Source organism: Eublepharis macularius, chromosome 6 (genome assembly GCF_028583425.1).
Source record: "Eublepharis macularius isolate TG4126 chromosome 6, MPM_Emac_v1.0, whole genome shotgun sequence".
Lineage (NCBI taxonomy): Eukaryota > Metazoa > Chordata > Lepidosauria > Squamata > Eublepharidae > Eublepharis > Eublepharis macularius.
Window position 1 is genome coordinate 60,294,982 of NC_072795.1, and position 12,739 is coordinate 60,307,720.

The window sequence follows — 12,739 nt, forward strand, 5'->3', positions numbered from 1 at the left end:
CATTCCGATCCCCTTTCTTTCCATGATGAGATCCCACCCTAAGTTCGTAGGACCATCAATCAGCTCTGCTAAGTTTATACTCCTGGTAACATATAATCAAGATCTAAATTCATCTGTCCAGCTCTGGGAACGTTCATTAGCAAACATTTCTTTATGAAACACCAGGAGAGCTTAATCTTGTTCTTTTGTCCCACCCCAGTAGCACCACTCAAAGATAATCAAACCTTTGTAATTCCCAGGAGATGACCTTTAAGGTCTTTGTCCCAATGGCTGAAGGGGCTCTCCAGCCTCAGGACATGATTTGCCCTATAAGAACCAGGGTTTTGCCCCACTCAACTCATACACACTTATTGGGACCCAAGTGTAGTGCCCTCAGAGTCTTGCCGGCTAAGCCCTCCTCCCTGGCTAAAGATGCAGGACATTTGAAGCTCTCTTCCTCCGTGGACCTCCTGGATAGGTAATTATACCCCAAATCCCTCACTCTATCCCAACTTCTGGCTAATTTCCTAGGACTCTATGTGCTTGTGCAAACCGTTTATTACTTCTTGTGTGTGTGTACTTTCTCCTTTTAATAAAAATTATCCTTTACTTTGAAGAACACCAGTCTCATCAGTTTCCTTGGGGATGGGACTCCATAAAAATTGGTGGAGGTCCTGCTTGTTACCCCTCTTGCAAAGCCTTCTCCTTGCCACTAATTCCCTCCCCTTACTCTCAAGGAGTCCCATCCAGGTAACAGAACATCAAATCAGCACTAAGCTTTGAAAACTTAAATACAGATATTTGGGTTAGCTAGCTACCATTCTTGCACATTAAAGTCTGCATTTTTGCAAATAACCAAATTCATAGCAACTGGGTTGGCACTAGTACAAGCTTATGTTTTACTTAGCATATTTTCATGTTTTTCAGATTTTTAATTTTTTACATGTTTTAGAATATTACTGACCGCGACCCTTTAGAAAAGGCAATCTACAAGCTGAAACCAGCAATATTATCATTCTGAAAGGTCAGTAAGTGGCTTGTGATGGATAATTTCCATTCAATACAGCAATAGCACCAGGAAACCAGTTGTAACTCTTTATTTCACTAGCAACATCAACTGGATTGTCTGCAGAAAGATGTGGTGAAAGCAGTTTAAATATATGTCAGTCTCCTCAAGGCTTACTTAATCATCTTGTTGAAATCCATTCCACACAAAAATTTTAAAGAAAAAATCATTTTAAATTAACATATTTCCAACTGACGTAGGAGTTCTCACCTCCTCAGTCATCAACAGTCCATTCTCCAAATCCGTCTTTCCCCACCAGTAGTAGACTTGCGGATTTCCTATGCCTGTTGTGTCTTCTTTTCAAGGACACAAGCAAAAGACAGGAAAGATTTCTGATATTATCAAAGTGCCAGGAAAGAAACCAACCAGTTAGATGTTTGTTCCTACAGATGTGACAAATCCTCGAGTGCGTCTGGCACCAATCACTTGCAAAAAAGAGGGCCTAGCAAGATAGGAACCTTTCAGAAATGTCCCGTATTCCTTGAAAGTAATCTTTATATTTGATAATAGAGTGCCCTCCCATCCAAGGCAACAGTTCTGCTTTCCTGGGTTATGTATCGAATAAACCTCTTCCTGCGGGATTAGTGCTACTTGCTTCCAAAGCACAAAATAGAGGGAATGCAATGATGCTCTGGGAGCGGAAAACTTCCTTTGTAATGAAATCCTGGCATTTGTGCTCGATACTTTCTATGCCTGAATGTGCACACACATTTTGTACATATATCTGACACTGCCTACATTCAATATTTTGACTACATACACTTATCCTTCATACAATAATAATAAAGATAATCAATTTATATACCTATCACACGACTACGACTACAAAATTCCAGATACATGATATAAAATCTGAATAAATCTGCCCATGCCACTCCTTCTCCCTGCCTCGTTCCTGCCCTCTGCGTCTTTCTTTTCTATTGTCTTTTTCCACTTCTCACCCTACAGTATCTCCCTTTCTTTTCTAGTATTTAAGAGCCAATGCCAAACTGGAGGGGGGGGGGGGAGAGCACATATCAGGGCCAGCATCACATACATTCATCAAGAACTCATCCTGGGTTTACCACAGAGCTGGTGGTGGAGACTACCTTCGAGTCATAGCGGACTTATGGCGACCCATGGTGGTGTTTTCATGGCAAGAGACTAACAGGTGATTTGCCATTGCCTGCCTCTTCAACCCTGGTCTTTGTTGGAGGTCTCCCATCCAATTACTAACCAAGGCTGACCCTGCTTAGCTTCTGAGATCTGATGAGATCAGGCTCACCTGGGCTATCCAGGTCAGGGCTAGCACAGAGTTAAGCTATGGATAAAAAATAGCAGACATTTCTTATGACTGAGCAAGAGACACAATCGCTAGTCAGATCTTTGCCATGTCCCTGATCTGGATGTAAGTTAGCCTGGAGCAATATGATCATGTCTTCTTTTCGATTATGAGAAGTGATGGCTGTTTTAGGTCTCCTGCTGTTGCCTGTCCTAGCACTGGAGTCTCCTTCCACTTACAAGAAGTAGCAGGAACCTTTCAAGGCAAAAGCTTCTCCCATTAGGGGGAGATGACAACTGTGGTAAGATTCCCACTTCTTGGTAACCAAGACAAGCAACAGCAGTTGCTGGATAAGATCCCTCACACCATCAATTTTTCCAGAAGGATTTATTGTGGGATTCACATGCATTAAACAACAGGTGGCCTTTTAACACTAGGTGCATGGGTGAGAACAAGAAAGAACTGTAACTCTGCAACCTTCATCCATTGTCTCTGTGCTGGGCCCAGTGATAAGATATGAAGGGTACCTGCTCTTCAGTTCAATGACAGGATTCTGCTCCCTGCTAAACACAGTGCACTACTATGGCAGCTACACAAACAGGTTTACTGCTTCTATGTCAAAGGCAATATGCACGTACCTCGAGCGGCCAATGAGGTGGTTGATTGTTTTTCACTTCAGGCAAGCAGCAATTTGGAAGGCTAGCATTAAGAAAGCAACAAAAGTAAAAGCACTGTTCCATAATTATTCCATATTGGGGGGCTCACCCATGCATGTGTTTAAACTGGAATGTCCAGACACTTTCCTTGAACCAGCCCTGAGACCTCAATACACTAAATGCCACTCCAAGATGAAGCACATATCTAAATATTCTACTAGAATTTCACCCGTCCACCCAGCTAGGAACATCATAGGCAGGCTGTCCTCAGTATAGTAGCCATGTTTTTGCAAACACTGATTTCCAAAGCAAGTGCTGCTTTCATCACTGTGTAAAATAGCCTACTGTGTTCAAGAGCTGAGGAATCATTAGTGACAATTCAGCACAATTCCATTAGCAAGGAACAGACAGGAATGCAGTCTACCCGCAATTCTATCAAATGTCAGCAATGGGAAAATGAGGTTAGATAATCTCGCTTCCTGATTCCTGTGAGGAAAGCCTTCTCCGTGGGTAACTATGAGCCAACCAATGCTGGGAGTTCTGTGAATGAGTTTTTAAGTGTCCACTCCCCCTTTTAAAAAGCAATCACTAACACAGAATGAGACTGCCACGTTCCTTCCTGACTGTGCTGTTATACAACTGTGGCTCCATGCACTGTTTTTCAGAAGGAAAACAAACACCTGGAAAGTCACTGAAGGAACTCCCAACCTCTCATGTGGTTTGGCTCTTTCAGACACTATAGCAGCTGAGCCACAGCCTGCTTTAGATCTTCCACAATCAGGTCCACATCTTCTTTGCTGGTATCACGCCCCACACTGAGGCGCAGGGCATTCTGTGCCACATGGTAAGGAATTCCACAGCTAAGCAGGATTGAGGATGGCCTGGAAAACAAAACAATGAATGACAGATTTAACTTTCTTTTGTTGCCCTGAGACTTAAAAGAACAAGGGATCTGAGAAAAGTATGTAGAAAGCCCACAGAAAATTATGCACATGAAAACTGGATGACTTGCATCCCAGTCCTGAACACACATATTTGGAAGTCTCATTAATTTTTACAGAGCTCTCCAAACAGGTCCATACCAAGCATTTTGGGTACTCTAGGTTAGTACACCCAAGTGCCCCCCTTACACCACAGGGAGATGGGAAGATGTCAACTGCCCTCCTCACCTCCCACTGGGCGACAGGGAGACAATAGCTTACAATGAGTGCCTTATTTTCTTGCAGTTGCCTCACACTCAAGGCTGCCCTAAACCTCTTACTGCTCCTATGTAAATATTACCATGAGACCACTATGCTCAATAAAGGTCCACACACAGTCCTAGCCCTAATGAAATGTGCCTTACTAGCAAAGTCTTCTTAAAAAGACTGCAGCCAGCTCTGCTTGGAGTAGAATCAATGGGTTACATTTGTCTTTTATATTTAGGGGGGTGAATAAATGTTTGAAATAAATATAGTACCAATTCTGATTTAGTGTTTGCCACTCTGGGGAGTAACCCCTGTCTACACACATACTTTTTACTGGGACACATCATTGAGCAGAAGGCCTAAATTCCTATTAGATCTCCATTACAGATTTGGCTCCAGTTATCCAAATTTAGATTAAGATTGCCACATCATGTGCTCATGTGATTTTTTTTAAAAAAAATCCATGACAGTCAAACATAATATTGGAATCTAAACACTGGGAAAATCTGCCAATGCAAGATGCACAAGGCCACAGGGTGGGTGTTCCATGTTTCTCTCTTCTCGTCTCAGTGTGTGTGATCAGTAGCACACAACAGCAGGGGATCAAGTCACCGATGGGACACTTGATCTGTCACACTACACGGCACCCTCTGTTCAGAAAGAAAGCACTTTCTGCCATTCCAATCCTAGGTACTTAGCTAATTACCTAATTCCGTGGCCAGTCTGAAGTATCTGCTGCAGGACTCAGAAGAGTGGGCTAAAAGCAGTCCTTCTGTGAGCATTCAGGAGGAGGAAGAAAACTTTGTGCAAACCAATTCTTTGCCCAGAAATATAAATACTCTCTCCCACGGTGTAACTAATGAACCGCTGCTTTTATTTTCCTAATAGCTCAAAATTTATTTTGTAATCATTACAATGTATACAACACATTCCAGTCTTCAAGAAGGCTACAAACTGCAGATTTGGGACATTTTCATCATGCTCTAAAACCTCTTTTTCTCTCCTCCTTGTTTTTTTTTTAATGAAACATCCATTCTGACGAGAAGTCTAATGAAGAGTTCTGGGCAATTCAAAAGCCTGTTCATAATTTTGTGATAATTTGGTTGGTCCTAATACACCAGGATTACACTGTTGTTGTTTTGAGGATACTCTCAACATTAACCAATTTATGAAACTAAGGTTTCAATTGTAAGAACAGTCTCCTGGAAACAACGGCTCCCAGACTTACTCAGGAGCCCAGGTTGCAGGCTGTGTGGGGGAGGTGGGCGGGGAGATGGCATGGCGGCCACCATGTTGCGAGAGGGGCAGGGAAGCACCAGGGGCCGGGGAGAGCATGCCCATGCACATCTGGTGCAGGCCCCTGGTCTGGGAAGCTGGCCTCCGCCCCTTAGCACTTGGCTTCTGGCAGCATTCCCCCTCTCATGTGCCCAGGGTAATGCCGATCATCGATTTGGGGTCAGGAAGGAATTTTCCTACAGGCCCAATTGGCCCTTGGGTCCTGGAGGTTTTTTGCCTTCCTCTGAGCATACAGCAGGGGTCACCAATGAGGGGGTGGAGTTTCATCAAGTACCCCTTTTGAGCTGCAGGCCCTTGCTAATGGCCTTTGTCCGCTCCTCAGTTGTAGAGGTGGTCACCAGCAGAGTGGCCTCCTGCGGATGGGTGGATTCACATAGCCATGGGCACAAAGTTACATTACTAGAGCCTAAGCTCCCCTCTGATTCTCTCTTTCTAGTTTCAGTTGCTGAGCTGGTTCTGGTACAGCCTTACCAGAGGAGGACGGAGGCTACCAGGTCCAGTGGTGGTGAGTAGGCCAGTACCTGGAGGGGCAACTCCAGCACTTTGGATACTAGCAGTGGCCCATGGTGGGCAGCCTGGAACATCTCTTTAGGGCCAACTTGGGGCTCCTTAGGGGGCCCCGGCCCAGGATGAGCCTCCTTTGGACAGTTGGCTAGAGCAGGTTCAAGATGCCAGGCCTCAATGGAACAGGACACAAGTGTCTGAGGCTGTGGGGCTGCCAGTAGGGACCCGAGGGGTGATTCTCCCCCCAGTCATCTCTTGTGGAATGGCAGCCAATTCTTGCCTGGTGGTGCCCGTCCAGCTAGGGTCTGGATGTGTGGTTGTAGGACATTGAGGGGCCTGCTGGGTTTGGTTTTGCAGCTCTAGGAGCATTGGTGGGAGCTGTTTTGGGGCTCTTGTGGCAGATTGGACATTTGGCACCGATCTGTTTGGGGGGAAAACAGGGCCCTCAAGTTCAGTTTTCCTATTATGGGGATCCCCATAAGGGGTCTGGGGAGTGAGGAATGGCCTGTGCATGCCCAGTTGGGGGCTGTCAGTCTGCCTCACTCCCAGGTGGCAGAGGATGATTCACACAGGGTTGTTCACCCAAGTGGCATCCACTCACTGTCATCCCATGGTTCCCCCCACCCTCAGCAGTGGTCTGAGAGAGTGTATGGGTCATCGACTGGCAGGCAGGTTAGCCGATGCTTGGACCCATGCCCTATGCACGCTTAATGTTACCTGAGCTGTAATTTCAATAAAGTTATGGCCTCTTTCAACTCCAGCAGTGTTGTCTGTGTGTTTTGTCACCACGCCCCCTCCCCGTTCTCCTCCCCCACTCAGCACTGGCCTGGAAGTAAGCCCATTGAATAAAATAGGGCATATATCTAAACAGACCTGCTTGACTTATACAAAGAGTTCTGCTCCCTGACTACCGGTAATAATGTGGAACAGAAACATTCCGACAACATTTTTTTCTTCTAGTACGCCTTCATATGTTGCTCATACATATCTCAGAGATTGCAAGGGATTGTAGAAGGTGATATGATTTGACTCTGTCAGTAGATTCCTAGTCTTGTAATGGGAAATATTTCTGTCAAAGTAAACTTTGAGAATTTTGTGCTGGTGGGAGGGATATAAGGAGTGAGGGTTACTGTCATAATGTTTTTGCCTTGTGCAGTTCAGTAACTGAGCACAGCTGAGCCAACAGAGTGCAAGCATCCATAGCTTTGTGATAATATGATCAGTTCTAATACAACAGTATTATACTGCAGCTGTTTTGGGGATGCTCTCAACAGCATTAGCATTATCAAATTAAGGTTGCAATCCTGAACTGAGTAATTGCTTTCTAAGTTGCTAGATTCTTTCCCTTTAGACTTGGATTTCTTCCCTCTAACGCAGTATACCCAGTTTCACCAACATGGTTCCTTACTGGTTCTCAGAGTGGCATGCAGCACCAACACTGGCAAGAAGAGTCCTACAGCGAGACAGCACCCGCCAACCTGTAGAGAAGTCAAGGCAGAGATCTTCAATCATCTCATAAGAGATACAAAGACTCCAGTGCAAGAACAATCACAGAACAGTATCAACATCCTCTGTGCCAGAGGCCAAGATATATAACCAAGACAACCTGTCCAGTAGAGCATCCCACCCACACTTTGCCAGGACTGGCTTCTTACTAGTGTGCAAGTTTTCCCACACAGCAGCTGCAGGGAATTTTGTTTTACAAGTATTTGGGGGCCTACTTCTGCTCATGACTGCAGGGGGGAGCTCCCCCCCATCATTTTCCCAAGCTGGGGAGGGGGAGTTATTCGCTCCAAATTAAAATTTAAAAGTATATTGTGTAGTTTAGCCAAGACAGAAAGACTAACCAAGATGGGCACCACCGGAAATGAGCTATAACAAAGAAACCAAAAAGGCCTCCAGTGGTATAAATACCATAAACTGAATGTTATCAGATTTTAATTTGAGTATTTGTTACTGATTATTAAAGTGCTAAGTGCTAATTATGTGCAATAATAGTAACCATTCATAAAGTTCATAGATATGCCACTAAATATTCAGAGATACAAAACATTAAATGAATATAAATACATCAATGAGTATAAATACATCATAACATGTCCAAACACAGTCCAACTGGTGAACAGTTCATGAAATATACTATTTCACTTCACTTTAAAGAATGTTGTTTTCCATTGTAGCTCAGTCATGAAAAAGACCTTCCAGGATCCACTGTTTAGCAGAAGAGCACCGAGGCTGAACGTTACATTCAATATACAGCTGACGGGTAAAATGCCAGCATCATTCTCAATCTCTGTTTCGTATTTCCACTTCCTCATAGGCTTATTTTTTTACTGAAATAAAAATATTATAAAACATACATTATCGTGTGCTCAAGCTTTTTAAATATTCATCGTATACACAAGGAAAAATACAGGTCAAATTGGATCTATAGGCTCAACAGTTTGTTTCCTACTGGTCTGATGAATGAAATAGATTTTTCTTGCTTCCTCTAGAACAGTTAGGACCGTGGCACCTTTAAGTGAGAGGAATGTTTAAGCCTATGAGGAAGTGGAAATACAAAACGGGAATTGAAAATGATGCCGGCAATTTACCCGTCAGCTGTATATTGAATGTAACGTTCAGCCTCGGTGCTCTTCTGCTAAACAGCAGATCCCGGAAGGTCTTTTTCATGATTGAGCTACAATGGAAAACAACATTCTTTAAAGTGAAATGAAATAGTATATTTCATGAACTGTTCACCAGTTGGACTGTGTTTGGACATGTTATGATGTATTTATACTCACTGATGTATTTATACTCATTTAATGTTTTGTATTTCTGAATATTTAGTTCCAGAGGAGTTAGCCGTGTTAGTCTGCAGTAGCAAAATAGAAGAGTCCAGTAGCACCTTTAAGACTAACCAACTTTACTGTAGCTTAAGCTTTCGAGAATTACAGTTCTCTTCGTCAGATGCATGCATCTGATGAAGAGAACTGTGATTCTCGAAAGCTTATGCTACAGTAAAGTTGGTTAGTCTTAAAGGTGCTACTAGACTCTTTTCTATTTTGAATATTTAGTGGCATATTTATGAACGGTTACTATTATTGCACATAATTAGCACTTAGCACTTTAATCATCAGTAACAAATACTCACATTAAAATTTGATAACATTCTATGTATGGTATTTATACCACCGGAGACCTTTTTGGTTTCTTTGTTATAAGACAGAAAGTCTAGCAGCACAGCAGTGCAGCCTTGGTCTGTACACACAAAAGTAACAACCCATTTTTTGTAGAACATGGATTCTATCTCCTGAGCCTGACAGCAGCCATACAGGAATGGTGCAAGTTTAAAGATGTAGTGGGTTACCTTGTAATCCTGAACCCAGTATAGAAAAATTACTGGTATTGCAGAGTCGCCTAGTGCCTTCCTGTCGACAATTGAAATGGATTCCTTGTTCTTCAAACACAGCCTAGAATATAAAAAATAAGACTTTAACATGTCGTTAATTAACAGTTCTTTCACCCCATCCTGAGCTTATTATTCTGATTGTGAGTCTTGTGATATGGTATCTGACAAGCTTAACAGGCTTCTTGCTGGCACACATGGAAAGGCTGGTCCTGAGTTTTGGCTATGTTGTGCTAGCTACCATGGACCAAGATCCACCACTTGGATCTGCTCCAATAAAGCTACTCTGTAAGTACCAGGCACCAGAAGCTTGAACCCATGCACTCAGCCGATTTGTTGTCCTTCCTATGACATCTCTTTCAGCACATGGTTGCATCCACACACATTTTTCTACACCTTGGTTTCCAAACTGAAGCGGTTATTTTTGCAGCATCCACATGTCATCCTCTAATCATTCACCTTACATGCTTTCCAAGTCCTATGTTCCTCCACAAACCTGGTTTGGTACAATCTTACCAGAAGGAATGGAAGTGTTTTCAAAGATCCAACCCACCCTGGCACCATTTTCCTTGCTTCCTATGGCTGTCAATTTCCTCTACATCATCAGAGGGCTTTTAAGAGTGGTAATTACTATTGTGTTGTTGCATTATGATCTGTTACCATAATCTACTAGTTCCTCTGAATTCCCAACTTTCAATTTTTTAAAAATAAGTCTCCAGCCTTTTTCGTTGTGGAGATACAAGGAGAAAGGTGTTTCTTAACAACAAAAAGGGCTAGAGACTTTCTAAAAATGAAAACTAGGAAATCAGAGGATCAAAAAGATTGTGGTAGAAAATTATTATAATGTAATAGCACAATAGTAATTACCATTTTTAAAGTAAAAAACCCACTGGTAATACTATAGTGGGCAGTTGCAGGGGAAATGGTAGCTGACAGAGGAAAGTACCAAAGCTCTTATGTGAGTGCACTGTAGCCAGTACAAAAGCCTCTGCATTCATGATGGTGATGACAGGCAAACAGAGAATCCTGCTGCCTATTTCTATTTTAACTTGTCCGCAGAGTTTGTCCTTCTACCTTGAATGTGACCTACTTGGTTTTTCCTAACAGGGTGGTAACTCCAATATGTAAGAATGCACTCCAGTGAGGTATAATAATCAGACTACTGAACCAGGAGCTGGCAGACTCAGGTTTGATTTTCCATTCTCTTGTGGATGCTTGCTGGATATCAGTCTCTCGCAGACTAAACTAGCTCACATGGTGGTTGAAATGAGAATGATGTGGTAAACTGCTGAGCCCTCATTGAGGAGAAAAAAGGGGTATAGATATCTAAATATCTATATCTACACCAGTTTGGTGTAGTGGTTAAGAGCGTGGGACTCTAATCTGGAGAGCCGGGTTTGATTCCCGACTCCTCCACTTGAAGCCACCTGGGTGACCTTGGGCTAGTCACAGTTCTCTGGAGCTCTCTCAGCCCCACCCATCTCACAAGGTGATTATTGTCGTGAGGATAACAACATACGTTGTAAACTACTCTGAGTGGGTGTTAAGTCATCCTGAAGGGTGGTATATAAATCTAATGTTACTATTATTGTTGTTGTTATTAAATAACTAGCATAATACAGTTTTCCTAAAAAGGTGCTCCTGAACTCATCTCCTTTCCCCACACAAAGATTGCAAATTGAGGCATTCAAATGTGCTCACTTTAAGCCTCTCTTCCATATAATCCCGAATTTTCATCATGTGAGCCTTGTATACTTCACAGTTCTTGTTCACCAGTTCTGCTGCCTGCAACAGAAAGACTATAAATGTTTTTTGGTACAAGTAAGCTTAACAAAAACCGTATTTTTTATTCACATTTTTTATAGTTCACCTTTCTCACTGAGACTCAAAGCAGATTACATAGTGTAATTCAATACAATCAATAACTAGAATAGAATATGCAAATGCAAATCTGCAGAGATTTGAAAACTAGCAGAAATACAATACCCAACTGAAAGAATGCTGAAACAGACCATAAGCAACTAAACCTGACATATTAAAAAAAACACAGAAATTACCCAGCAGGAACACATTTACTGCAATATACAGTACACAGTAGTATAGTCTATAATCCTTGTCTCTTTACTAAATGCATCTCTGAAACATTTCTTTATAGTACAGCCCTTCTACCTGTTCAAAAAAGTCCTCCTGAATCATTCTGATTTGCATAGTTTGTGGAAGCCAGGAGAGTGAGAGCCCTCCTAACCTCATCAGGCAGGTCACTGCATAAAGTGAGGGACACCACAGAGAATGCATGTCTATGGGCAGTTGTTTATTGTGCTCATTTGTAGGGCGATACCTGCAAAAAGCATTGTTCAAATGAGTGAAGCTGCTGTGGCAGAGCATACGGGGAGAAAGGTGGTCCTGCAGATATGAGGGACCAAAACCATGGAGGGTTTTGTATGTGACCTCCAAAACCTTAAATTGAACCTGGCAAGTAATGTGTAGTCAATGGAGTGATTGCAGAATAGGAGTGATATGCCTGTTCTACCTAGCTCCTGGTAATAATTGAGCTACAGCATTCTACACCAACTGAAATCTCCAAGTTGACTTTGAGGGGAGATCTATGTAGAGTGCATTACAGTAGTCTAATCTCGATGTTACCAAGGTGTGGCCTAGAACATCCAGATATATGAAAATAAAGCAAGTAATCAGTTATCAGATGTAGTTCTGGAACAGGCAGGAGAGCACTTTAACCACTCTGAATGGAATCTTCACAGGTCTCTGAAATGCCCCTCCCTATATTGATCTAAGATGTTCATTTTATTAGGGATCATGGAAAATCTACACAGCAGCATTTTGCATGAACTTTCTCCCATTCATCTACTACTGAATGAAAGCTCAATACTTGTATATCTTTGCTGTATTCTCAGAAGCAAGAAAATCAGCACATATCTTCCATGAGGCACTGCATAGCACTAAGCTGATTAGAACACTCTTGGCCCTCCCTATATTTACTGGCCAGTGTGGTATCTCCATCTTGCTCCTGAAAAAGTTGCTTGCATAACTACATATACTGGACAGTTGCCCCAGTTGCTCTGAGCAATGCTCCTACACTCTCAGCCTCTGATATTTTCATTCAATCCTCAACAACTGGACCCTCAAATGCTGGGAAAACTCTTTGAGTTTGCAATAAGCCATTTCCCCCATCACTGCTCTGCTTGGCACAGCATGAAAGTAAAATTTATTTATGTCATTTATAGTCTGCCTTTCTCACTGAGATTACATATTGTGAGATTAGTACAGTTAATATCAAGAACATTTCAATAAACAATGCCATAGGGTAAATAAATGTAAATTTACAGATATAACATTAGCAAAAAATCCAATGCAGAGTTGAAGAAATGCTGAAACAGAACA

The 12,739-nt window shown here is 42.4% G+C and overlaps 1 protein-coding gene across 8 annotated transcripts in view; it reads right to left on the reverse strand.

Moving 5' to 3' along the window:
• The window catches only part of SCLY (selenocysteine lyase), a 31,627-nt gene that overhangs the window by 4,447 nt on the left and 14,441 nt on the right, over positions 1-12,739 (reverse strand). For 6 of the 8 annotated variants that reach the window (XM_054982428.1, XM_054982426.1, XM_054982422.1 and 3 more), the window contains exons 10-13: positions 11,042-11,125; positions 9,302-9,404; positions 7,358-7,427; positions 1,256-3,843 (exon numbers count right to left, since the gene is read on the reverse strand). In XM_054982428.1, the coding sequence (XP_054838403.1) occupies positions 3,699-3,843; positions 7,358-7,427; positions 9,302-9,404; positions 11,042-11,125 (402 nt within the window). In that variant the 3' untranslated portion in view covers positions 1,256-3,698. The remainder of the gene's footprint in view (positions 1-1,255; positions 3,844-7,357; positions 7,428-9,301; positions 9,405-11,041; positions 11,126-12,739) is intronic. The other 2 variants (XM_054982425.1, XM_054982424.1) reach the window with 2 other exon arrangements.